The sequence below is a fragment of the Lacerta agilis genome, chromosome 7 (assembly GCF_009819535.1).
Source record: "Lacerta agilis isolate rLacAgi1 chromosome 7, rLacAgi1.pri, whole genome shotgun sequence".
Taxonomy (NCBI): Eukaryota; Metazoa; Chordata; class Lepidosauria; order Squamata; family Lacertidae; genus Lacerta; species Lacerta agilis.
In genome coordinates this window covers 57,933,927-57,961,630 of record NC_046318.1, presented here as the reverse complement: position 1 = coordinate 57,961,630, position 27,704 = coordinate 57,933,927, and the positions used below count along the sequence as shown (strand labels likewise).

Below are 27,704 nucleotides of genomic sequence, written 5' to 3'. Positions count from 1 at the left end.
AGTAGAGCCAACGTGAGTGCTAAAAATCAACTGACTTTCACTATTATAGGTGGATTCACATAAATCTAAGATGAATTATTCTGGCCCACAACCAATCTATATGCTGCAGACTGTTGTGGAAATGCAAAGCATTCTGGTAGTATGCACTACATTAGGGAAAACCACTTGTAAAATATGTATATTAGTCAAAGCTGCATACAAAAAGGATTGAATTTTTTTTTAATGCTGATTGCTGCAGAAATGTGGAGAGCTGACTGGAAACAGGTAAAAGGTAAAGCCCCCCTGGATGGTTAAGTCCAGTCAAAGGCGACTATGGGGTATGGAGTTCATCTTGCTTTTCAGGCCGACGGAACTGGCGTTTGAGAATCTGAGAATCTGGGAGAACTGAAAATGATGCTACAGGTGTCATCTGTCATACCACTCTTAAAGCCATCTAAGTTGGTTGTCAACAATCACTGCTTCTTGTGGGAATGAGTTCCATAGTTTAACTATGCACTGTGTGAAGATGTACTGTCTTTTATTTCTCCTGAAGGCAACTGTCCTGAAGTCAACGAGTAGTCAATCATTTCCATTAAGGCGAAGCAAAGAAGCGTGCCACAGTATGTAAACTCTCCTTTAGCTCCTGCCGAGTGGTTGAGCAACATGCTAATCTGCACATATTTTTGCTGCAAGGTCCATCTGCCCAAACATTCTGACTGTTTGGTTACCTCCCAGCTAGCTGGACAACCTAAACATCAGGACTCAAAATACTCTTCATAGGCTACAGGTGGGAAACTGGATCTGGCCAATAGGCTAGACTCTTAACTCCCCCACCTCACATGGGCCCAGTTTGACAGGTGAGTGGGGCTGCCCATCTGTCAGTGACTTGACATCACAGTGAAACCAGATGACCAGTTTTCATTTGCCTGTGTGGTTTGAAATCAAATTGTGTGGGGAAGTGGAATGGTGCTTTGCAGGCACTGACAATCAGATGATTTGTGGAGCCTGCAAAGCCCCTTTTCAACTGAGCCACATCTTTATACGCCCCATGTCAAGCATGTCGGTGTGGCTTGGCCAAAATGGTCTTGCAGGCCAAATGGGGAGGCCTGGCTAGCCTAATTAGGTCCATGGGCCAGGCAGAGGATCACCACCGCTGCCAGAAATTTATCCTTGCACCATGGCTCTCTTGCACTGCTCAGCACAAATCTTCAAAACAGAAATGTGTATGTGTCCATTGAGAAAACAATGACCCAAGAAGCCATAGTGGTCATGTGGGTGCTTAACAATGAGTAGTTAAGGGACTGGATTTATGATGCTTATAAGGTTGCAAAAAATAAGCACAGGTATATGGGCATTGTACTTCTTCTTTTGGATGCCTAAAAAACCACTGGATAGAGATCTGATTGATATGCCATTCTGTCATTTCCATGTTGACCCCTTGCCAAGCTGAATTATTTGTGCTGCACTTACAGGATTTGATCTTGAGGTATATATTAAGGTAATACTAATATTGCTTGCTTACCAATGCCAAAAGGTAATAATATCCCTGAAGGCCTGAAATTGCCATTTTACAGTATCTTCATTCCTGCAGTTCTGTTTGAACAAGCTACAGAGAATCCATTCCTAGACTCATTATTGTTATGTTCGCTTCTCAAACATGAGTTAATGTGTCGGTTTTGCTGAGTGAATGCAAACACTAATGCAAAATGAAATTTTAATTGTGCCTTTTATTTTCCACCAGAGGAAAGCAAGGGCTCTTGCACTGGCTTTTGACGTGACTGAGAGTGGATGTGACTCTGCTTCCTAGCATTTGCATCTAGGTACCGGTAAATATCAATTTTAAAAAGGGAGGGGGATCAAATGTGCCCAAGCATCCTTTAAACAATGTATTTGCTTACATTTCAGTCAAGCACTGCAAAGAGCAAAAAAAGCTAAAATGGCTGTAATTCTGAGCTGTCCTTGCCCCCAGGCGCACCAAAAGCCCGTTCAGGCATTCAGTTCACTTGTGCAATGAATATTGTATTTTTATAATCTGCCCTGGGACCTTATGGTGTAGGGCCGGCAAGGAAGCCTGTTGGCAAATACATAATTATCTTGTAAATTGCTTTACAATGATATTGCAAATTGCTTCAAGATGCCTCATGGGAACTGATTCATAAATGAAATATATAAATAAATCATGCATTTGGCAAAGCCTTCTTGCTCCCTATATTGGCATATATAGCATGGTTCTTAAGTATCAGATGATGAGGATTGCAGGTGGGAAGGTGAGTGTTCTTGAGCTCAGGTTCTGCTTAGAGCTCTCCAATAGCATCTGGTTGGCCACTGTGAGAAGTGAGTGTTGAGCTAGATGGGTCCTTGGTTTCATCCAGCTGCAGGGTTTATCCTATGTGATGTTCTCCAGCACATGACCTTCCCCTGAAGGTCATTCTTCTGAAATCAGGAGCCTCCTCTGCCTATGGAGTTATAGGTGTGACTTGGATTCATAGTGAGATTAAAACAGGATTCTAAATCATGCAGGAAGTTTCCATGAGAGGAAGAGCCTCCCCACTTTGGAAGAATGTCCTTCAATGAGGATGTGATGCAGCATAAGTGGGGCAGATCTTGCAGGGCTGCCTCTCCCCTTCCTTGCATGGTTGTCCTTATGTGATTGAAGTGAATGCTAGCAAAGGATTCAAGCTGCTTCTTAAATCAGCAAGGCAATTATGCAGCAATCAAGGATTGAAAAGCAGCAGAAATTTCAACAGGTGATCAACCTCTGATGGTAGGAATGAACAATAATCCCCTGAGGCATTCTGGTTGCAAATTGCTGGAAACCAGAATACTGGACCAGGCACTCTTCTTAGTCTATTTTGAGAGTACTGGAAGCAAACTGTTGTTCATTATCCATTTCTAAATGTCAGGATGAAAGCTGTCCAAGAGATTGGAGAAGATAGTTGATACTTGTAGTCCCAGACATCAGGCAAGCTCTTTATGCAACAAGTCCAGGTCCACAACAACACAAGGGAGCACAGAGGAGCCTTGTTTGGTGGCTGCTCAACAAGTCTGGAACCTGACTACCTTGCTTGGGAAGCTTTCACTTGGTTACATTTGTCCAGTTACTCTGTCAGCCTAATCTACATCATAGAGTTGTTGTGACGATAGGTACCACCCTGTGCTAATTGGAAGAAGTATCCATAGTTCTCAAAGCATGCCCTTTTTTCACTCTCAGGTACCGACTGATACTTGAATTTCTTGAAGATACATGGGATAGAATTGTATGTATGTAAAGGTGTTGGCTGCAGACTAGGTAAGTGAGTTACATCTTATGGAGTTTGGATTTGATATCCCGCTTTATCACTACCCGAAGGAGTCTCAAAGCGGTTAACATTCTCCTTTCCCTTCCTCCCCCACAACAAACACTCTGTGAGGTGAGTGGGGCTGAGAGACTTCGAAGAAGTGTGACTAGCCCAAGGTCACCCACCAGCTGCATGTGGAGGAGTGGAGACACGAACCCGGTTCCCCAGATTACGAGTCTACCACTCTTAACCACTGCACCACACTGGCTCTCCTTATTAGCACTAATCATCTCATCTGTTATTTAAACAGAGAAGCACAGGTGCTGTTCTCCTAAGGCTATGATATGTTAACTGTACCCTGTGGTAGGCTGTGCTACATTTTAATCAGAAGTTGGTAGAATTGTAGAACATATACAATTACAAAACAACGGCAAGTGAATCAATTAGAAGCAAATGAATGCAATACATGAAAGCAACTGTTTGCTGAGACCCTCTTGCTGGGTCTCTTGCTGGCATATCAGCATGAATTTTTATACTGTAAGCTTATCCCTTTAACTGTCTCCATGGCTTTTCTCAAAGAATCCTAGGTATTGTAGTTTAGTGAAGATGCTGATAATTCTCTGTTAGAGATTCCTAGTTCCTGCCTTCGGACTACAGCCCCCAGGGTTCGCTGAAGAGAGGGAAAGACTCTTAAACTGGCTTGAGGTAAAGACATCACCAGTGCCCATAATTAAGTAGGTCGTCATCGTACAAATTTATCTAGATTGTAATGTCCCCAGGGGTTATGTTACAACATTAAAACACAATATTAAAAAAGTTTTAAACAACTTACAAACACAAAAAAATAAGATCCTAAAAATATATACCACAGGAGTAAAAAACCAGGGGAAAGAGGTGTGCTTTCAGCATTCTCTGGAAGCTGTATAATGAAGGTGCCAGACTCAGTTCTGTGGGGAGGGAATTCCACAACTTAGGGGCCACCACAGAGAATGCTTCGCCACAACCAGCCCTGCTGCACCTTCTCCCAAGTGTATTTGCCTGACTGGAATGTGTCCCTGAAATCTGATAAGGCCTTTTACCTGCCTGCATGGAGGATAAGGATGTGTGCTTGCATGGGTGGAAACCAGCCCACTGTACAAAGGTAAAATTCACATTCAGTGACCCGCCTTCTTTTGCCTTGGGATCCACCTCCCACTAGCATGTGGTACCCCCAGGAAGTTAGCCAAAGGAAATGCAACCTTGGCTGAAAAACTTTCCACACCCTTTCTCCAGCCTGTGCCAAAACAGCTTAATAAAGCCTAAGTTCTTCCTAAAAATAGTGCCCCAAGACAGAAAATATGTTGACGAAATTCTACGCAAGAGCTCCTAAATCAGGGCAACACAATTTGCGATCCATCTAGATATGCTGCCTCACCAGAGGTATAGAAAACCTCCGTTTGCAAAAGAGGTGTTATCAAGCTCCTGCTGGTATTTGATAGCTGATGGGAAAGAGTACAAAATACAGTCTGCGTGCAATTTTGAGGTCAGGCAAGCTGAATGGAGCCCACCTGCCATGTAATATATGCCTGCTCGACAGTTGCTTAGCACTACCCCCACCCCAGTGTTTTTACACTTGCAAGCAGGCAGCAGAACCTGGGGGATGATCAAATCTCTGGTGGGCTATAGGGCTGCATTTGGCTTGGAGGGAGCGACCCCAAGCTGTGTAGGCTTAATTAGCTTTTGAGAGTACTTGTTGGATGACACACAATTATATTTAGTCTCTTGGAACTGGTGTACAATAGTTTTAAAAACAAAAGTCTATGGTTTAGTAATATGCATATGTTTAGGGAAGTTTTTAATGTGTGACATTTTAATGTATTTTAATCTTTGTTGGAAGCCACCCAGAGTGGCTGGGGAAACCCAGCCAGATGGGGGGGGGTACAAATAAATTATTATTATTATTATTATTATTATTATTATTATTATTATATCTAGCACATGGCAGTAGTTGATAGTTGGCATGTAATAGTTTTTGACAGTACTCGATGCTGCTGAATAGTATGCAATGGCATTCAACTAAGTAAATGAATTTAGCATTAGAGAGTTGGCAGCTTTTTCGATTTGACAGCTTCCAAAAACAAAACAACCAATAGGTACTAACAATACCAAACCACTCAAAATTCTGAAGCAATATTCTCCATTGAAAATATTCCTTTCGAAATCTCATATTTTAAAATTTAAACATTGAAAAGAGGAAATTTGCTGATTCGTTGCTAATATAAGACTGTCTGCAAAATACGGACTGCTAACTAGTCAGTCAATCTAGTCAACATGAGATTGAACTATTATCAACAATCTTATTTTATATTATTACTGGTCTTAATCCAGAGGTCTCATTTGCTCCCACATTAAGAAGTGGTGGGAAGTTGGTTTTTGTGGATTTTCCTCTCCTGTGGCCCCTAAATATCTGTTTCAGTGGATTGGATGAGCCCCTCTGGAATCATGTGGAAGCTGGCTGGAAGGAGATGGATGAGTCAGTCAAAATCACTTCCTTCCTCTTGTTTCAGGTGGAGTTTCCACAAGAGGTGTAGTGGTCTGGGATCATGAGGGATTGGTGAGTCAAAGACCCATTACTATATTTGCAGCAGGGTCCCAGCGGAGACCTTGTCTCCAATGTCCTAGAGCTGTCCATTCATCATGAAATGGGAGGTTTTTGTTGTTGTTGTTGTTTTTAAAAAGCCAATGATTGGAGCCAATCAGAGTGAACAGAGATGGGTCAGCCAGAGGATTGGCTCCTAGGGTCACTCTGTAGGAGGCAAGTGGGAACAACACCAAGGAGGAGTTTTTCTGTATGCCCCTAAACTAAGCCTTTAGGAACACTGAAAACACAGGGTGCTTCGGTTTCAAGAGAATGGTACGCAAATGCTATTATGTACAAGGGAACTTCAAGGAAAACGCAGCTTAAGTCACTCCAAAATAAGGTACCGGAGCACTCCAAATCATTTGCCCATGTATGCATGCATAAAATAGCAGATCTAGCTGAAAGACAACACATGGAGATTCCCAGCATTGATCACTGAGATGCACCCCTAATTATTATTATTGTAGAATTTTAAGATTATTGTATACCGTAATCTTAAAAGGGGCATGGCTTTGAGGGGGTGTGGTTCTGAGGAGACATGGCTGTGGCTTATCAAGAAGAGACCCTGCATTTAAAAATTTGCCACTACATTACTGGTCTCCACTGGATTTAGGTCCCTTCTGGAAATGGACAAAGTCTTTCTGTTCCTGGAAGGTAACTCTGGATATTACCCACAATGTTGAAAATTAGGTGTACTTCTGATGTAAATCAGTATGATGCTATAGAGATATAGATATGGTGTTGTAGAGAATGAAAACGAAGAACCAGAATTGCTTTTGTATGAAGCAAACATTTTTGGATACCTATTTTTAAATGCTTCTTAAAATGAGGGCTATTTGGTTGAATGTTCAGTTGGGCTACCCAGAACTTTGAGTTGATGCTTTGGGATGTTTATTAGTCTTGCATATCTTCTCCTCCTGCTGCTGCTACTAACAGCTTCTATTCACCTAGTTAATTTGTTTTGGTGATTTACTGGAGGCTTGTATGGTCTTCTGTTTGTAACACAGACAATATATTTAGTGAATACCATAGTAATATGAATACCAAGTCCCAGCTTGCATGTTTTGTTCACTCATGAGAAGTGTAAAAAATTGAAAGGAGTCACTGCATTTACAAGTATGTCCTATGGCCCTTATAAAAGGCCTCAGTAAATATCCCCTCAAAAATCTACAGTGCATGACACAGGAGAGGCATGCCTGCATCATTTTGTGTTTCTGCCTCTTTTTCTGCTCTTTTAGATGTGGCAGCCATTTTGTGTTATGCCAGACACCGCATAGCAGCCATTTTGTGACTGACACCCATGGCCCCTGCTCAGAATTCCAAATGTGCTCACTTGCCTCAAAAGGTTGGTGACCACCTAGAAGATGGAGGTCCATTCTGTAGCATGGATGCTACATGTAGCACAGATCCTTAGAGAGATACATGAAGACCATACTAGAATGGGCATGTCTAATGCTTTGACTTTGTCTTGCTTTTTTTGCCACCTCTGAGATAAAACATCGTCTTCTCTTGCTGCTGATGGTTATTGTTTACAGTTATGTGTCTACTGTACTGTAATGAATTTTTAGTGGGGGTTTGGGGGCGGTGTTGAGGTATCCTTTGTTATTGCTATTAGTGTTTGGACAATAACTTTGTCTTTGGTAGAAGTTGCCTTGAGCTCTTCAGAACAACTTGTAAAATGTTTTTAAATAAATAAAGTCATAAGTGGTAAGCAGGGCACTGAACACCATGTTTCAAAACCGTAGTGGTATTTGTTGGTAGCTGGAGCCCATTAGACAAGGGTGGGAGAGAGCAGTGATTATTGGTTTGTGGTTTTTTTAGTTCTTATTTTTTATCATGTATTTTGTGCTTTTATATTGTGTTTTTATGTTGTGAACCACCCTGAGAACTGTGGATGGAGGGCAGTGTACACATTTAATGAATAAACAAAACAAAACAAAACAACATAACAAAACATGTAAGGCAGAAGGCAAGGAGCCCCAGAGAAGGCGGAGCCAGAGACAATGACAAGACATAGCCAACTAACTTTGCCTCCATCTAACACAGGCATAGGCAACCTTCGGCTCTCCAGATGTTTTGGCCTACAACTCCCATGATCCCTAGCTAACAGGACCAGTGGTCAGGGATGATGGGAATTGTAGTCCGAAACATCTGGAGAGCCGAAGGTTGCCTATGCCTGATCTAACAGCAAGGAGGAAGAAATGGATAGGCTGTCCCCCCCCCCCAACTCCCTGATTGGTAGTAAGCAAGAAGATAGGCAGGAAGGATTTGGCTGAGGGCAGACTGGTGGGGAAGTGCCCCATTTGCCCTAATGAACCAAACTCTTAAAACACCCACACTTAGCAGATTTGCTCAGCCTAAGCTAAGGAAACAGTGGTTGGTTACCACTAGGAGCTGAAAAGAAAGGTACAGACTGAAGCAACACCAATAGGAAAGGAAGCACAAGGGGAAAAAAATATCTTAGCAGGCATAGGGAGCAATCTAATGCACCCTTTCCACTGGAGTATGTCTCACTGAATTTAGTGATATTTCCTTCTCAGTAGATACACATAGGTTAGTCACATTTAATTAAGTGGCCTTACTTCTGAGAACATAGGACCACCCTGTTAACGCAGCCTAAAGTTTAAATAGTGCTTTGTCAGATTCATCCATCTCAAGCGTTCAGCCTAACTGAAATACTTCAGGACAATTACAATATATGAGTGTTTTAGATAAATAAGGAAGCTTACACTGCAATCAGCTAAAGATAAATTGATAATTGTTATATATACAATTACTGAAATTGGGTGTGTGGCATGGACAGCACTGCCATTTTTATCTGAGTCACATTAAAGTCTTTGATATGTCCCTAGCAATATTCTGCTTTTAGTTTTGTTCTTCTCATGACAATTACCTCAAAAATCCATTTTAGTTATGGTTGATTGGAATACAACCTTTAAAAGCAGTCTTTGCAAATTAAGCTGAATAGATCAAGTAAAAATAATTGTATTTAATAGTACCATTAAAAAAACCAGATGACTGAAAGAGCTACTTATTTTTTAAGAAAATAATCCTCATAATATGACATAATCTTCAAGTGTCATTTTCAGTATATTGCATGAAAATATTAATCCAAAACTCAAAATAGTAATTTTTAATGTCACTTTTCTGCTCCCACAAATTCTATTGTGTTCTGACACAGCTGCACAATCAATATCAAATGTAAGAATTGGCACAGGGTGAAATTAAAATAAATCCTGGTTCTGTTTTCAGATTGCCATAAGATATCCTAACAAACAAACAAAATTCTTATCAGCTTTGAAAATGGCTGGCTTAGAACCATGCAGATGCTTCAGGCTGTCATGTGAGCAGGATATAAAAGCATATCATCATAATTCTACATGAGGCAAAATATGGTTCTTCAGAAAGGTCCATAGTTCAGCCTGAAGTGGCAAGGCAGAAATGGGTATACTAGCCCTTACATGCACAGCGTATAAAGTGAGAGTGTTTAACATTAAGCTCGTGTAAGTAGAACTATGTGACTTGGCTCTAAAGTAGTGTCTGGAGATGGGCGTTAACTGCATTCAGAGTTGGAAGTGATACAATAAGACATTTTGCTTTCCACAGTATGCACACTCATACCCACAGTCAACTGTGTTCACAGGTCTTGCATATTTTGAGAAATGCAGTTGCTTTGGTATAGGTATTGTTGCATATTATTATTATTATTATTATTATTATTATTGTTATTGTTATTGTTATTGTTATTTTCATTATTTATACCCCCACCCATCTAGCTGGGTTTCCCCAGCCACTCTGGGCGGCTCCCAACAGAATTAAAAGCACAATAAAACATCAAACATTAAACACTTCCCTAAACAGGACTGCCTTCAGATGTCTTCTAAAAGTCAGATAGTTGTTTTTCTCTTTGACATCTGCTGGGAGGGCATTCCTCAGGGCAGGCCCCACTACCTAGAAAGCCCTCTGCTTGGTTCCCTGTAGTTTCACTTCTCACAGTGAGGGAACTGCCAGAAGGCCCTCGGAGCTGGACCTCAGTGTCTGGGCTGAACGATGGGGGGTGGAGTCACTCCTTAAGGTATATGGGGCCAAGCCTGTTTAGGGTTTTAAAGGTCAAGTATGCATGTTCAGATTTTATGTTCCATTATCTATGACCTCTAGGCCATGGGCCTGATGTGGCCTGCCATAGCTCGTTCTAGCAGAGGTTGGCAGGAGGGGTGCAGGGAGGAGAGCAAGAGGATATGGCAACCATGGGAGAAGAGCTTTGAAGGTATACATCAGTCCAACTGCTAGTTGACCTGATCTGTAATTTCAGAGGTGTCCCTTGGGCCATTGACGAACAGAAAGAAAAACTCTTGTGTAAAACTCTGGACAGCTGCTACCACTTAATGTTGACTAGGGACCACTATCCTGTGTAGTCCAACAACACCTGGAAGACCACAGGTGGTTGTGATTATGATTGTGGACATCATATTATGATGCTTAAATATTTTCTTCCTTGAATACATAACTTTTCAATGTAGTGTTTCTAAAGAATTTGGATGCCATGTTGGGTAAAGTCAACAACAAGAATGTATTTGGCTTCACAGATCAAATCAGCCTCTCTCCAGATTTCAGGATGGGTCATTCCAACATCCTCATTAATTTGTTGCCAGTTTGCTTTTGTGTGACATAATTCCTATGGGCTATATGGTGGTCCAAAAGAATAGTCACAGAACTGTGTCTTTAATCATCTGTCTACCCCAATCAGATGCAAAGAGTGGAAGTCTGAGTTGCAGTGAGGAATGCTGAACCCTCTTTTCGCTCATTACTATTATTGCTGTTGTAAGTCGCTTTGGGTTGCCTTGGGTAAGATAAAGTTACTAGCAAATTTAATAAATACTACTACAGTACTACTAAAATTTGCCTTGTATTATAAATGTATATATTTTTTGGATGGGCTTGATTTTATATAGAGACAGTCTGCTTTTGTTTCATTAGCTAGCATCTTTGAAGAATTTATTTTGGAGAAAAATAATCAAATGGATGGTAAACTAGCATGCAACTGCTAGGGTAGTGTACAGAGTTTAGAACTCTGGTTCAAATTCCTACTTTTTGCCACAAAATTCATTGGGTGTCTATGGGCCTGCCATTATCGCTCCCTTCAGATGTTATGGCACCAGACCCATGTCCCAGTTGCACAGAAAAATAATATTCAGGTAGGTAGCCATGTTGGTCTGATGCAGTCGAAATAAATTAAAAAAATTGTCCAGTAGAACCTTAAGAGACCAACTAAGTTTGTTCTGGGTATAAGCTTTTGTGTGCATGAAGACGTTAGTTGGTCTCTAAGGTGCTATTGGACAATTTTTTAATTTATTTAGAAAAATAATATGGCTGTGTAGATATGATTTTTAACAGCAAAACATCTCCTTAGGTAAGGAATGTAGGAGCCTCACTCTGACTGCCACCTACTTTTCTACAACCCTCTCTCATTGTGCTTTCCCCCCACAGTGAAGCTCATTTCCAATATCTGAGCTCAGCAGAGGAAGATCCCCCCGCAGTCCACCATCCCAAACTATGGGCTATGCTGGCGGGGGCTCATGGAAGCTGATGTCCCACAACCTCTCAATGGAACCACACTGGCTACCTCTGATGTAGAGGAGAGTTGGAGAACCACTTTATAATGCTCCTTATCTCATTTTCTCTGGGAATGGGGCAGATATGTGTTTAAATAGATGATCTGTGCCCCTGCCCAGGAGAAATGCGAACAGGGTTTGTTCTCTGTCATGAGTGGCTTGAAGGAAGGCCAAGGCAGAAACCTAATAACCAAGTACTGTATAAATCAGGGGTGGGGAACCTGTGGACCACTAGATGTTGCTGAACTACAAACTCCCATCAGTCCCAGCAAGCATGGCCAATGGCTAGGGATGATGGGAGCTGTTGTTCAGCAACATTAGTAGGGCCACAGGTCATAGCTGTCAGCTTTTTCCTTTTTTTGCGAGGAATCCTATTCGGAATAAGGGAATTTCCCTTAAAAAGGGGAAAAGTTGACAGCTATGCCACAGGTTCCCCAACCTTGATATAAATAGTAAGTAAACATTACAAACACAACTTGCAACTGCTTATAACTCAGACAGAAACACCACATTTCAAATTTTAGTACAGAATTGTATAAAGCTGGGAAAAAAATGTCTGGAAACCAGTAACAACTAGGTATCTGAGACTTCTCTGGCCTTGCCATATGACACAACTTCTGGATTCCGGAGACCACAAGAAGCCAATTTTAGGACTATACATACTCTCTAATCCTCACTTATCCATGTTGTTGTTGTTTTATTAATTATATAGACAATTATATTCAGAAGTATGTACTGGCTCTGGATCATTATTTTCTTAAGTTTTTATCAAGAGAGCAGCTTCCTATAAATTTGGCAACAGGAACTCCTTGACACTTTCTGAAGACTGAGTCTCTAAAAGTCAAGTTGAACAACATAAGCATGAATACCAAAGAACAGTGGACATTCTGAGAAAAATAATAGTATTCTTGTTCCATTTTAGGCCATATTCTGCCCTACTATTTTGTGCAAGTGACACATTAATTACAGTTATCAGCACATTTTTGTAAAACTGGCTATGATTTAGAAACCAAACCCTGAAATAAAGCTGAAGTGCTGAAGATATGGTTTGAGGGTTATGGCCTAAGACATTTCCCCACATTAAACCCGATATTCTAATAAATTCACATTAATGATGCTGGTAGATGAGACACAATCCATTAGCCTGTGTCTCTCTAGGCACTTAAGCTTGTGGTTGTCTAGCATCATGTGTCATAACCTAGTGAAGCTTTTAGACTGGAGAGCAATGAACATGCTCCTGTCAGAGTTTAGTTCTTTTAAGTTCCATTGATTTCAGTGTGAGTGTTAAGTATGTGCTTAAATCTCTCTCCCATTTAAATCAGTGGCACTAAAAAGTGCTTAAATTTGGCTGTTCTTGATGTATTTAGAATAAAAGCTTTGACAGTTTGAAAAGAAATGATATAGTTAGGAGTTCATAGGAAAAACACGACCAAAGCAGCAACAAATTGTCATGGGAGCAGCAGAAGACCCCTATAGATATGCATCAATATTCCTAGAAAACAGGGAACTATACATGTTTTACTTAAACATTTTATATCCCCCTTTATCTTAAAATTGGACATCTTCCAATGGCTTTAAAAATACATAAACTATAAGTGCAATACATAATAAAAATGAGATATGAAAACACTGTAATTTAACAAATCAAAGATCGCAGCCTGCTTCTATGGTAGAATAAAAGGTGGATTGAACAGGAATGGCTTAGCTGGTCTCAAGATGGCAGATGGTGAACTTTTCTAAGAAAGGGGCAACCACCTTTAAGGCTCCTTCCCCAGTACAAGTATTTGCTCATGCACCTTAGCCCTAAGTGCAATTTAACTGGAAGTAAACCAGCTCAATTGTTGGCTAACTGTAGCCTTTATGCTCACAGGCTTAGTAACAACAGATGGTGGGACAAAGAGCTGGTGATAGCCATCACCAACTCTTCCTGGTAAGATTTTACAGTAGGAGTAGCCATCTTCCAGATCACATTTTTGAACTCAAAACTCCCATCAGTCCCAGCCAGCATGGCCAGTTGTCAGAATAATGAGACTTGTAGTCCAGCAACCTCCGGAGGGCCACACATTCCAGCACCCTGTTTCGCAGGCATTTACAGAATGCCAGACTAGCTGGACTTATTCCAGCAAGCTGCACCCTTATTGTAATTTCACATAGAAAGAGAATTCCTTTGACAAGTACAGGTTTCTTAACTTCCCAAATGAACACCCATTGCTCACTCTGACCTATCTTTTAGTAGGAATAGGGCTTCTAGGTCTGAGCATATGCCCTTGGCATATTTCTTGGAAAATCAGTAACTGGAGAGGACCTCCATGCTGAGCTGAAAGGACCAGAATTCATGCAGTTCTTGGAAAGCTGGTATCTTGATGTCAGGGCCCATGTATGATAGAAAGTCAACCTGAACCATTAAATAATGCTATACATCTATTGTCAAATCAGTGTCTAGTTCTTCATCTATTAATTGATCCATTTTCCTTGGAAGTATATGTCCCACAGTGCAATTATTTGTCTTAAAAATAATTGACAGCCTTCCAGCTTAATGAGAACCAAGTTTTTCTCTCCCACACTGAGATGAGGACTGAATATCTGCATTCCCTCTGGAATAGCAACTCTACTTCCCTACCGTAGGACATAAATCAGAGAATTTTGCAACTGATATAGGAGTCATCCCCACATCCCCCCTAGAACTCTGGTGCAGTTACAGGCTTAAGTTCAACAGTTACAGCTTTCCCATCACTGCATCTTTTAGTGAGAAAAGGCAAAGAAGATGACAACCATATCCAGTGGGAGGGGGAACGGATTATATTTTAGCTACCAAAACATTCTTTCAAATTTGAATGTGCAAACAACTGAAAATAGTTTTGCATAAGCAGTTTTGCACTAGGGATATTTAGAGGAGATACAAAAGCCATCTTCAAATATTTGAAGGGCTGCCACATAGACAAATGGAGCAAATACATTTTCTGTTGCTCCCCAGGGTTGGGCCTGAACCAATGGGTCCAAATTACAAGAGAAAGGATTTAGACTAAGCATCAGGAAGAGCCTCCTGACAGTTTGAGCCATTTGGCAGTGGAACAGGCAATCTCAGGAGGTGGTAGACTCTCCTTCATCAAAGGCTTTGAAGAAGAGGCTGGACAGCCACCTTGGGACATGGCTCAATGGTTGAGCATCTGTTCTGCATGCAGAAGGTTCCACATTCAATCCCAGGCATCTCCAGGTGGGTCTGGGAAAGATCCTTGTCCGAAGCCAGGCTTGTCAGTGTAGACAATACTGAGTTTGATGGACCAATGGACTCAGTATAAGATAGCTCCCTCTGTTCCCATGTTTTAATATTCAAAATATTTTGGGGAAAGAGCTGCAGCTCACTGGTAGACCATCTCCTTTGCATGCAGAAGGTCTTGTGTACAATCCCTGACATCTCCAGGTAGGGCTGGGAGAGAACCCTGTTTGAAAACCTTGAGAACCACGGCCCGTCAGGGTAGACAATGCTGAATTAGATGGACCAATGGTCTAACTCAGTCTAAGGCAGCTTCCTAGTTCCTATGTTCCTTTCAAGGATGCTTTAGCAATGAATCTCTGTATTGGCAGGATGATCTCAGAGGTCTCTTTCAGCTGTATGATTCCATGACTTCAGTTCCATTTTTAATTTTTTTTAAAAAACTGAAAATGAAGATTTTATTGTCTATGCGGTAATGCAGTTAATCATGAGGGAGTTTTAAGAATAAGCCACTCCATTTATTTATGCTAGCAAACAATACCCTTGGTAAGTAAGTAACGCAGGCCTGAATAGTGGAGTACTAGGAAGGGTCTATTAATCATCAGGGTTAATCGGCAGCTGCTTGTGACTGCCACCACCTCATCTGCATTGGATTCATGAAATCCTCCTTTGCCAAACCCTGAAGATTCCTTGCTGACTGTGGCTATGGAATTCTGAACAGGGGCCTTCTGCAGTGACCAGTCTCTGGCTGACTACAAATTATCAATACTGATTACCCGATTGCAGCATTGGGGAGGAGTGGGAAGGGGATGAGGCCAGACTCCTGTCTGGCTGCATTGGCATAAACAGCTGTCTCATGCCCTTCCCTCAGGAATAACAAAGCCCAGCCCTCTGCCAGTGGGCTGGAGTGGCTTCCTGCAGCACTGAGAACCTCGAAGCCAAAAGAAAGCAGCCTTTAAGGAGTGGGGCTCAGTGAGCATCCGTATTAATTTTGGACAAGTGAGAGTGCAGCAAATGAGCAAGATTCCTAGGTGACAAGGCTTTTGTTTGCAAGAGGGACGACAAGGGGGAAGGGGAAAAAAAGAAATATGTTTTCTCCCCAAGTTGCTTGTGTGTCAGTTGGTGTTTTTTTTTTGGGGGGGGAATCGGCACCCCCTTATAATATATTGGTTTCATATATTTTTTTTTGCTTTTGCAAAAGGTGGAGAAAAGATTTGGATATTTTAAGAAGCCATTTCAAGATGTGTGATGCTGGTTGCCAAACCGTCTCTCTTCACTTCCCCAGTACCCACCGCGCCCTTCACTGCAATATCTGTTTACTCCACCATATAAAGCAGTTTTATTGCAGACTCAGTTTTGGGATGGAGATGAAAAAGTCAGAGAAAGAGAGAGAAGGGGAGAAGGAAAGAGGGAACAGAGGGGCAAGGGGACAGGAAAGCCCACGGCACTCTTCCAAACGATGCTAAATAAACCTTTCTTGGTATAAATTCCGAAAACACCGCTAGCTATGATCTTTCTTCCCCGACCTGCAGTCCTGACTGCTGAAGAGCTCTCGGTTACCACTGCAATGAACCTTTTTTTTCAAATGCGGAGGGAGGTTGGGTGCGGTGCAGGGGTGTGGCTGGGGGGTTGCTGAGTCTACATGTGTGTGCGTGGAGAGCGGGATTTGCTTCTGCTTTCAACGAGACAAAATAAAAACAAGGTCGCTGGAGGCATTACAGCAGGTGGGGCAATTCTAGCGGGGTGGGGAGAAGGAAGAGGTAGAGGTTTGTAATCCAGTGACCTACTTTTCTCTCTCTCTCCCCACAATCTGGCTACTAAAAGAACCAGCCTCTAGAGATCAAGGGGATCAGAGAGGTTGCTGCAGAAAAAAACAACTGGAAGGGAACGGAAAATCGATGCTGATACCAATAGCTGCAGCTTGGAAAGGGTGAAGTGCCTTTTCTTTCCTGTCCTCCAGCCCCTTCTTTTTTCTTCCTTGCTAGCTGAGTGTTGGGAGTGGGTGGGAGAGAAAAAAGCAGGGGAGGGGGAGGATTCCCCAGTGCGCCTGTGACTAGGCAGCAGCAGCAGCACCAACAACGATATGGGTGGGGTCGCTCTGCATTGTGTCGGGCTGCTGGAGTCTGTGGCGTCGCTCTCTCTGCAGGTGCGCTCTCGCCGGGAACGCCCGGAGCAACGGCTGCATGGCAGCCTTACACAAAGAAAGCCGAGGCGACTTCAACCCTAAATCCCCACCCTACAACGGGATAAAAGGGAAACAAAAAACACCACCCGTCCATCTTTAACACAAAGGCAGCGCAACCTAATTCTTAAACCCCTTCTTCATTTCCTCTTCACGCAATAAAGATTGTTGGATTTAATGCCGTCTCCATCTAATTCAAAAAGACTGACCAATTTCAAGACGAAAAGGTCTGGTCACTTTCCCCCAATGCATTCTACTTAACTCGCACCCCCTCCGGTTGCAAACACCAGGCGATGAGCAGGGCGTGATTTTAGGAGGCTGAAAACAACACAGAATAACTTGTTCCTTTTTGCCACACGCCAGTCCCAGAAAAGTGCTCTGGAAATGGAGCTTCGGGTTTACCGGACCCAAAACACTAAACGAGACGGCTAGAATTGCAATCTGATTGCACTGTTAATACTCCGGATGAACTGATTTGTGGTTAGGGGTGTAAAACAATCGAAGTGAATTTTTTTTTCTTTTTAAAAGTAAACCAGAGACTTATAAGGAACCCTCAAATTCCCAGCTGCTTCCAGGTTTTGGCTGTAAAATAAAATAAAATACAACCCAAGGAGAATAATAGAAATAAAAACAATATTTTTGATTATTAGTGTTTTCAGCGCTCCGTCAGCACCACGGACAGCAGGTTTCTAGAATAGAGCAGATATTATACAGGATGAAGACAAAAGAGATGGTACTATTTCCTTACCCATTGCAGTTTTAGCCATTGTGAGGTGTGCAGACGCTCAGAGGTTGTGAAGGCAAAGAGGTCCAGCTACAGCAGTGGAGGGAGAGAGAGAGAAGACTAAGGCACTGAGTCAGCAGAGTGGGGCTGTGCAAAAGAAAGAGCAAGAGGCAGGAGCCCATGAATAATTATCACTCCTCTATCCAAGCAGATTGGCTCTAGAGGTCCCCTGACATGACTCCTGCAGAGCTAGAATCTCCAAGCATTAAATATTGATCTGCCAATGGTGATGGAGTATAAAGTGCCAGAATGCAGTTTGAAATGGAAATTGGCTCTTGAATGCTGCTACCCCCCTTTCGCTTTCGTTTCAGTGGTACATTCCATGTCAAATGCTTAATGTCTCACATGAAAAGCCTATTGGTCTTGAAATCTCTGGCTGTTGCTACCTGTAAAACATGCACAAATGCACTTTAACACGTTTTATGGTACTAATAGGAGGAGGCCGGGGAGAACATTAAACAAAAATTACCTAGTATTACAGCTGATTTTGCGCCCATGTAGTGGAATTATATATATATTGGCTGTAATCCTATGTACATTATCCTGTGAGTAAGGCCTATGGAGGTCAGGGAGACCTACCTCTGAGTAGACATGCATCAGATTTCATCGTGAGTGTATTGTAAACACCAATAGTTCACTGCTTTTTTAATGTGTTTTGGTTTGCCTCTTATAAACTCTTCTTGTTATCATGCATATCATAAAAAATACCAAGTAGCCAAGAACTGAAAAAAGCAAAATGTGGGATCATCACTGCAAGATTCCAAAATAAGAATAGAAAATATGAAGTTTGACATCCACATTGTTAAGATGTATAGAATGATAAGGCAGAGAAAGTGTGATAATTCCCAAATGCATTAATGATAAATGTACAGCTTCATTTGCTTATGTACAGTGTGTGTCTGAAATTTGGGAACAGGGGAAATTCTCTTGTGAACCCAATGTGGGACAAGAATGAACCTGTTCTTCCTCTTCTGCGGTGTGGTGACAATGGAGAAATAAAATTTTATTATGAGGTGGCCTCATTGGAATGTGGGAGGGATCAGCACTATCCTCTATTCTATTAGTGTGAAAAGAACTGTTAGCTAGATGGAGTGTGTATAAACCACAGGCTTTTAAAAATGAAGAATGGAAATGGCCTATTCACCACTGTCTTCCAGTATTTTAGTGCTCTATAAAATATAGGATCATTGCTGGGGGTGGTGGGTGTTACGTTTCACATGGACCAACTATCCTGCATAAGAAAGTGGCAGAGCTTGGCCTGAGACTAGCAAATATAAATATAAGCAGCTGAGAAATTGCAAAACAATCAGAATATAATCCTGAGAGAAAAATGTGTTTCAAGTGGCTCAACATTTCTCTTGTTCTCTCTGATGCAATTATATATCCAGGTGATGATAATTATCTGATTTAATTTCTGCTGCCATGTTTCCCTTCCTTTGTCACAACTAAGCACTAATGTGATTGCCAAAACGGCTCTCTCTCTCTCTCTCTCTCTCTCTCTCTCTCTGTGTGTGTGTGTGAGAGAGAGAGAAGGACTTCCCACCCCTCCCTTCTGACCAGTAGAGCAAAAGCATCAATTTGTGCTTTCACCTGATAATTTGAGTTGGAGAGAATTGAAATTCATGTAAGATACTGACTCAAAGATGGTGTGCTAGAAAGGACTATGAACACAGATTCGGTGAGCTAAGAACTAATACCAGTGATCTTCTTTCTTTTGTAATATTTGATAGTCAAAGCAATGGAATTAAGTAGTATCCTGAGATTTACCACAACACATACTTCTTTGTGAGTGAAAATAATTGTGAGGTAGCTATGATGAAAATGATTGGTAGGAGGGATTTTTCAGGCACCCACTGTCTGTCTGTCTGTGTGTGTGTGTGTGTGAGAGAGAGATGTTAGGATTTTCACGCTCTAATTTTTAAACACATCTCACCTTTGTCTCACTTGAACATCCAAGGCAGGTTATAAGAATATCAAAAAGCCAAAAATGCTAAAATCACATTATTATGATTTAAAACAACATCATCCCAGAAAATCCAGTAGAGAACTAAAACACAATTTTAAAGCACCAGGGCAGATTTCATTTGCCATACTCCAAAAGCCCCTCCCCGAACATCTGTGCCTTCACAATATTCTGAAAACCAAGAAGGAGCAAAGCCTTCTTAGGAAGGGGTTCCAGAGTCTGGATTCAGTTACTGAAAATCCCCCTCCTTCTGCTAATACCAGCCAATACTGAAAAAGGTGTTTGTGCATTCTAGCAGAAGCCCCAAATTGTAAACCTGACTTCAGAAAGTGATTTGGAGTCACTGGTATATTGGTTAAATCTTGCCCAAATTTTCAGACTGGAACGGCAGTTTACAGTATGATGTGAGGACCTTGGAATTTCTCTTCAAGGCCTTGAGCTACAGCACTGATGGAGAACTCTTTTCAGCCTGAGGCCGCATTCCCATCTAGGCAACCATCTGGCAGCCACATGCTAGTGGTATTCTCTGGTGGGGAAAGGATTGCACAGCCAACACAGTCCTGCCCATCAACTGATATGAGTGATGTCAGCTGATAGATGGGTATGCATGGTTTGGGGGCAATGGCCTCATGATCCAAACTGGACCCTCTGGTGGGCCAAGATTAGCCCACAGGCCAGAGGGCCCCCCCCACTATGTAGCAGGTACGATTCTCGGTTCATATCCCCACTAAAATGTTGAAAGTCCCAGGTTATTTGAAACAAATATTAAAACAACCATTCTGGTCCTGCTGAAAGGGCAGATGGTTGATATTTTCCAGACCGGAGACAAGGGTTGCTGATGCACTGCTTGACTTTGAATGAGACAATGTTTGCTGTACTGAAGTGAAAAGAAGGATTCATGTGTTGGAATAAGAGGACAGCTGTTGTAGCAAGAGCCCCAAACACTGGTAACTTTCTTTGGATTTTCATCAAAAGGTTCTAAAATCCAGGCTAAGAAACAGAAACCAACCCACAATGAGAATGCAGATCAGAATAGTCATAATTATCAGCTTGTGGCTGCCTCACACACAAGCTTTGTCCAGGACTTCAGTGCTCAGCAGGCAAGCAGGAACGCAAGTGAGCAGCAGCACTGGAGCTGTCCTTGGTACTGAAACACTCTGCAGCTTTCCAGACTGTTTTACATTGCCAATCGAATCAGTTAGCTGAATCATAAAAAAGCTTGCTTCACCACAGCAATGACTGGAACTGGGGGGGGGGGGGAAAGGGGATGAATCAGGGTCTAGCTTGGGGAACACCCCCCCTCGGTGTGTATCTGTTGCTTCCTTTCTTTATATGACATTTTCTCCAACATAAGAAATCAGTAGTTTCTGTCAGTACCTTGCCACTTTCATTATACAGTATGTTTCATTATATTCTCACTCTGTTCCTTTCGTCTGGCTATAAAGCATGAAACCTAAATCCCCCCCACCCTCCCATCTGAGCTGGATTTGGAATAGGAGATGGGATGTAGAGGATGAATGGGTGTAAATGGGATGGGCTGACTTCAGTTAACTCCTTGTGTAGCACAATGTGGCCTCTGTAGATACAGCCATAAAATAATATTTACTTTTTATCTTAAAAAGCAGATTCTCTCTTCTGAAACAATTTTAAAAGCAAAGCTCAGTAGAGAGGGGGTGTGGGGAAGGGGATGGTCTCTCTCTCTCTCTCTCTCTCTGTGTGTGTGTGTGTGTGTAGTTTTCATTTACAGAGAAGAGAGAGAAAGGTAATGGCTTCCTTGAGTCATACTCAGAGGGGATACAAGAGCATTAGGGTATTGTCTTTTTTCCAGTGCAGGAAACTGTGGTTTAGTGGTAATGTATGATGTGTAGGAGCTCATAATGACAGGTACACACACACACACACACACACACACACACACCAATAAACCTAATCAATAATTAGAAGTCTATAGTGCCTGATCAGTCATGATATGTGGTGACTTTGGGCCTGAGTCTACCCTAAGCTCATGTGTCAGACAAGATCTGTCTATGAATCACCACAAATACCACTCTGGCAGATGACATCATAGCTCCTACTGTGACGAAGCACATGCATTGCCCCTCCACTACACCACTGCTAGCAGGGCTGGCGCGTCCATTAAGGTGAACTAGGCAGTTGCCTAGGGCACCAAAATGGAGGGGGCGCTGGCCAGGCTTGGGCGGGAGGAGGGGGGGCGGGACGGGCTAGATTCTCCGCTGTAGCGGAGAGGTGCCGCTTGCCTCTCCATCACCCCCCGGCTCCCGCTAAAGCAGGCTTTGGCGGGGGGCAGGATGGGCGGGATGGGCGAGCAGCAGCTTCTCCACTACAGCGGAGAAGGTGCTGCTTGCCTCTCCACCACCCCCCACCTCCTGCTAAAGCAGGCTTTGGCAGGGGGGGCAGGGGGCGCCAGAAGGTGGTCTCGCCTAGGGCGCAAAAAACCCTAGCACCGGCCCTGACTGCTAGGGACTCTTCCTTCAACCCTTGGCAGCATGGAGTCCACTTAGCCCTAGGCCAATCCTTTCCTTTTAGTCAGAGGCTTTCCTGAAATGAGGCAATATGTGATGTTCACTTCATATGGTGCATTCATTAAGCATTAAGGCTGGTAGAGTGGGGAACAGGCAAGATGACCTTAGCACACAACCTACCAAGATGTTTTCCTGTACAAGCCTCATTAAATAAACAGGAGCAGAAATCTTGAAGCCCATTGATTCTCATGATGCTTCCACAGGATAACTTCCTGTTGGATTTTTCCTGTTGGTAATCAATGTGTCTATGTCACTTGGGTTTTCTGCATAAGTCATCCAAACATTTAGGAACCTTTTGGCTGTTACTGTAGAATCTAGAAGGTAATTTTCTTTGCAGGCAGATTCCCCCCATTGCACATCTGTGAAGCAGCTTGAGGCCGAACATTTACAGAAGAGCATAAATGAGTCTCTGTTTGACTCATTCATTTCCCTTTTACCCTTACTGGTCTATCTGATGAGTCTAACCCCGGATAATGCTAGTGGCCAATCACTGCACAGTAAATCTCATAAGTTAATGATACATTGTATGAAGAAGTACATGATTTAATGTTCCCTGAATCATCCTTATTATAAGAACACAATATGTAAGAGTATTAAGGTATGTAAACCAGAGCAATCTAAGACCACTGCTATCTGCAAAGCCTAATGCCATTCTGCAAGAATGCATGATGATCCAGAGACAGCTTCTTTGTTCTCTGGGATTTCGCTGGGAGGAGTAGAAAGGGCAACTTGAGCCAAAAGGGGGAAGGCTTTTTTCATTGTGGCTTGCTGCACAGATCGAGCATTTCCATGTTTGAAAAGAAAATGTGGCAGAGTAACAGGCCACATTATTAACTTGTCAGGCACATAAAAATCTGCCTGCCCCCAGAGGGAACAGGGAGGAGACTGTCTTGAGATTTCCATCACCAAAATCTGGGCTCAAGAAATTACATGACAATCAATGTCATGTCAAACCCTTGGCATATCAGTTATTTATGGGGAGCAGTTATCAGGCCCTCTATGGAGCACTCGGGGCTACAAATTTTTTATACTGACTTCACACAAATTGTAGAGAAAAGTTGTGGGGATGGGAGGGAGTTTAAACCTCCAGGATTTGACATTAGAAACTGCCTTTTTTAAAATGTTCTCTTCCAATAATTCTCTTCAGATGTTTCAAGAGCTGAGGGGCTATGTGAAGCTTTTATTGAGTTGAAGTACATATATGAGTGCCCCTGAGTTTTGCGTACATTGTCATTTATGGAAATCTCTCTCTCAAACAATTGTTCTTGAACAGGGTAATATCTAATGGCTTTTAAAATACCACATCCTTAGTCAATACACTGTAAATGGCACCTCACACATTGCATTTTGCAAATGGAGAGTTGAGAAACCTCTTGCAGGTGTAAATATTTTAGCATCCTAGATGATTCTATGTATGCTGCAAAGTAAGAAATAGAGATAATTGGGAGTACATGGTTGTATAGACATGGAACATATTAGGGATTATGTTGCCAGTTCAGATTATCAGAATGTTTGGATCAGGGTTAGGTCTGGCTGAATTACTAGTCCCACTAGCACAATGCAGCCTTTTGTCCTTTGCTCCCCCTGTAGCCCACCCCCACATCAGCTGGGGAAATCAGGAGAATCCCCAGAACAGCATGGGGGGGAAAGATGGGAGATTATTCCATCAGACAGGCAGGCAGGCATGCTGCCTTTCCTCTGCTACAGAGGGTGCCTGGGGTGGTGACTTGCACACATTGCGGGGCCGTGTTGAGTGACATGCAGACACCTCATATTGTGTGTGTATAGAACTTTGAGGGGTGGCGCCCTTCATTGAAAATATGTGGGTGCCTGGGCCCCCACAGCCCCACATAGTTGGCGCATATGCCATCTGGCAAGCAGAGATGCTTATGCTGATGGACTGATCTCCTTAAGGCTACTTTATATTCCATCCAGAATATTGGGGAAGATGAACCCTAGGTTTGATTATTGTCTACAGAGGCTTTGAACTCGATTCCCACATTGAAATTATTCAGCATGATGTAAAACTAACAATAAAGAAATATAAAATACTCATCATGCAAACAGCATAAAATATGTTTTATGTGTGTGCAGTAATGCTGTACACACACACACACACACACACAGAGAGAGAGAGAGAGAGAGAGAGAGAGAGAGAGAGATGAGAACTATATCCAGACCTGGTTGGAACCTTACAGGAGAAACCCTGTGAAAAGAAAAAGTCAGAGAGCATTTTGCAGATACTGTGAATGCATATTTTATAAATTTTCAGGACTAGAAGCTTGATTACTTTGAAAAACTGAAAGCTGAAATCCTTAATGATTTTAAACCCTTAAGGAAAAAAATGGCTATAATAAGTCCATTCAGATACTCTTCTATACAACTTTGTGTTGAAAAAAGAATGCACAAGGATTATACTAAATTAGAACTTAATTAATTACCAGCACTACATGATAGAGAATATAGCTTCCTGCACTGGAATTTGAAGGCTTAAATTTGAATTTAATAATAATGGCCAGGAGGAATAAAACTGCTGCTGTAAATCATAAGAAAAGAGACTCCTTATTAAACACCAAAAGTTGAAAAAGACTGCAAGCTGTTATTAATATGTACTGGCTCAGAAAAGCCAATTAAAACAGTAGCTCACTGCTGCTAAAAAAGAGAATGAAACAACCCCTGTCCAGCATCAGGGTTTATATGCAGCAAAAACAATTACATTGCAGTCATGTTAAGATTCTCATTTCAGAGTGAAAATAAAGAATGTCAAAAGGCTGTCTCTCTTAATTATTTACTTTCTTGTGGTTAGTCAACACAGTGATAGAACTTTGAACCTCCCTGTAGCTTGTTAGCAGAACATTGCTGGGTAAGGATAAATGTGCCTTCTCCTTTCTCATTCCTTGTTATTCTTGGGTTGTAAGGCTTGAGCTGTGGTTGGCTGGCCGTATCTCAACCCAGACCTTCTAAGGTCAGTGTCTTGAACTTGGAGAATGCAGAGAGCAAAATATTTAGCTTTGTTGACCAGGCAAAGAAACACACCCAGTTTCCAAGTAGACTACTGCTAGACCTACCGGTAATCAATCCAGAGATTCCTGCTATCTTTCAGTCATGTGGGGGAGATGTACATGTGAAAGCTATAGCTTAGCATTGGAGCATCTGCTTTGCATGCTGAAAGCCTCAGGTTCAATACCCAGCATCTCCAGATAGGACTAGGGGAGAACCTGGCTTGAAATTCTGGAGAGACACTGCCTGTCAGCGTAGACAGTACTGAGCTAGATGGAGTTTGCATCAGGCAGCTCCCTGGGTACACATTTGTCCCCTTCTGCATCTGAAGAGGGCACTGAGGTCTCAGGAAATGCAGTCCACAGTAGCTTAATAGGTTAGGACCAAGGCTTTTCAGACCCTGAAGGTTGTTGCTCATGCCTGGAGTCTCTGCCAGGGGAAAAGCAGCAGCAGCTGGATATTAAACTGAAAGGAGAGTAACAATTTTGTATATGAATCATGAGCTGCTGCATGTAACCAGGACTCAGCTATATTAGAAGAAGGAAAGTGTTTTAAATACATCACGACACTGTGACACCAGATGGTGCTGTGGAGTTCTGTTTTTTGGCAATGTGATTTCTCATTATGAGGTTTACAATGAATTTTTCTGAAACTTTTTTTTTATGTGCCTAGATCCAGCCCTTGTCTTCAGAGCAGACTTTCCCAACCTTGGGTCCCCCAGATGTTGTTGGACTCCCATTTGCTTCTGGCCTCACCCACCAATGGTAGATGGTCCTCAGGCTGACAAAGCTTCTCCACCATGGATTCATTAACTCATTCAACTTCTAAGCCACCTTTCATCAAACTAGAACAGAACAAAAGTCCAATCTAAGGGGTCATCTGGACTTCCTTTTGCACCACACTTTCCAGGCACAGGGTCCTTTGTCTGAGTGGGTTGTTTAGTTTAGTTTAGTTTTTTGCCTCGACACTTTGCCTAGGAAAACTAATGTTTTACTGTTGCATCAGACCAAGTGGTAATCCACAGAAAATCTGATTGCCATTTGTCCCAATTTAATGCTAAAATGCAGGTTTTCCTGGGAGGGTGGGAAAGAAATGCTCAGACACTTTGCTTTGCAACCTAGAAACACAGCAGAAAAAGGAGTCTGGATGAGCCCTGATTTTCCTTGCCTTTTATCGGTGCTGCTTTCTTATTTGTGTCTGAGTCTCTGCGCTGCTCATTGAATCTGCTCTGTTTTGTTATGCTTGTCATTGTATGATGGCCTTGAACACTTGAAAGGCAATGAATAGATTTGTTTAAGAAAAAAACCAAATAAAAAAACCATGTGCTCTGTACATCATACATCTGAAGGTCTTGGTGATCACCTTTGGGCCATTCCTTTGAAGTGACAACCAGTTGTATGTTGCTATCCGTTAACATCACAATGTTGCAAACAGCATTTCACTATTGAAACCAAGTTGTCTTTGGCAATCTTCGCTTGGTCAGTGCAGATGTAAAGTTGCTTTTATCACTCATGATAGTTAACAGGTTCACACCGTCCATGCTGCAGAACCTTTCCTCTCATTTATTATTGTGGGTGTTACTTCAGCGCTGACCTAAGCTTTATTAAAGGCAAGTTAGCTTCTCTCTTAAGCAGGATTTGAAGCCAGCTCCAGATTTTTAGTGATTCGTGCTTTACAATTTTTTAAAGAAAAATACTACACCATTTCTACAGTTGGTCTTCAGCAGCTAATTTATTGACATGCAACTACTTGTTTACACATAAATGTTAACAGAATAAAATATTTAAAAGCAGGCTTTATAAAGGGCAAATATCAAAAGAGAATGCTAAGCAGACAAGACAACACAGTTGTAACCAGCTAAAATTAAATGATTTGCTCTAATTACTAGTTGTTAGAATTGAGCCATCAGTTTACCAGTGAAAGCCAAATCTTGCAAGACAGCTTAAGCACCTCATTAATATCTCCAATCAAAAATGTTATTTTACTATATGGGATTCCTGGGCTTTTCAAATGAACACTTGATAAAGAACATGTATAATGAGCCAAATACATTCATTAAATGTCAAAACCCAAGGCACCACTTAAAACTATAATTTTATGGTGAAATATTATTTGAATAATAGACACTTGCAAAATTACTAAAATGATAGAAGGATAAAGTAGATCGGCATTTTAATTATTATTTTTCTCCTGTTGACGTTTACCTGTTGGCCTTGCTTTTATTTTAATATTTAAACATCTGCCCAATTTGTTGATTTAGTGGAAATGAAAAACGATTCCACACGCTGATCCCTAGGGTAATATTAATCACCTCCAACACTGCTTCCTTGCACAGGAGATGGGAATTTGCGGTGACAAATCGCCAGGCTGAAATGAACTATTGCAGACACCCCAAAATGTGATGTGCTTTGAAAATTCTGATTGCTGCAATGCACTGTACATGGGACTGACTTTGAGCACTGTTCAGAAACTGCAGCTGCTTCAAAATACAGCAGCTAGTTTGCTGACTGGAGTCACCGGTTTCAAACA

At 42.0% G+C, this 27,704-nt stretch overlaps 1 protein-coding gene across 1 annotated transcript in view; it reads right to left on the bottom strand.

Moving 5' to 3' along the window:
* STMN2 (stathmin 2) overlaps positions 1 to 17,871 on the bottom strand; it is a 34,378-nt gene extending 16,507 nt beyond the window's left edge. The window contains exon 1 of the mRNA XM_033155469.1: positions 17,634 to 17,871. Within this exon, the coding sequence (XP_033011360.1) occupies positions 17,634 to 17,652 (19 nt within the window). The 5' untranslated portion in view covers positions 17,653 to 17,871. The remainder of the gene's footprint in view (positions 1 to 17,633) is intronic.
* Positions 17,872 to 27,704: the final 9,833 nt, after the last annotated feature.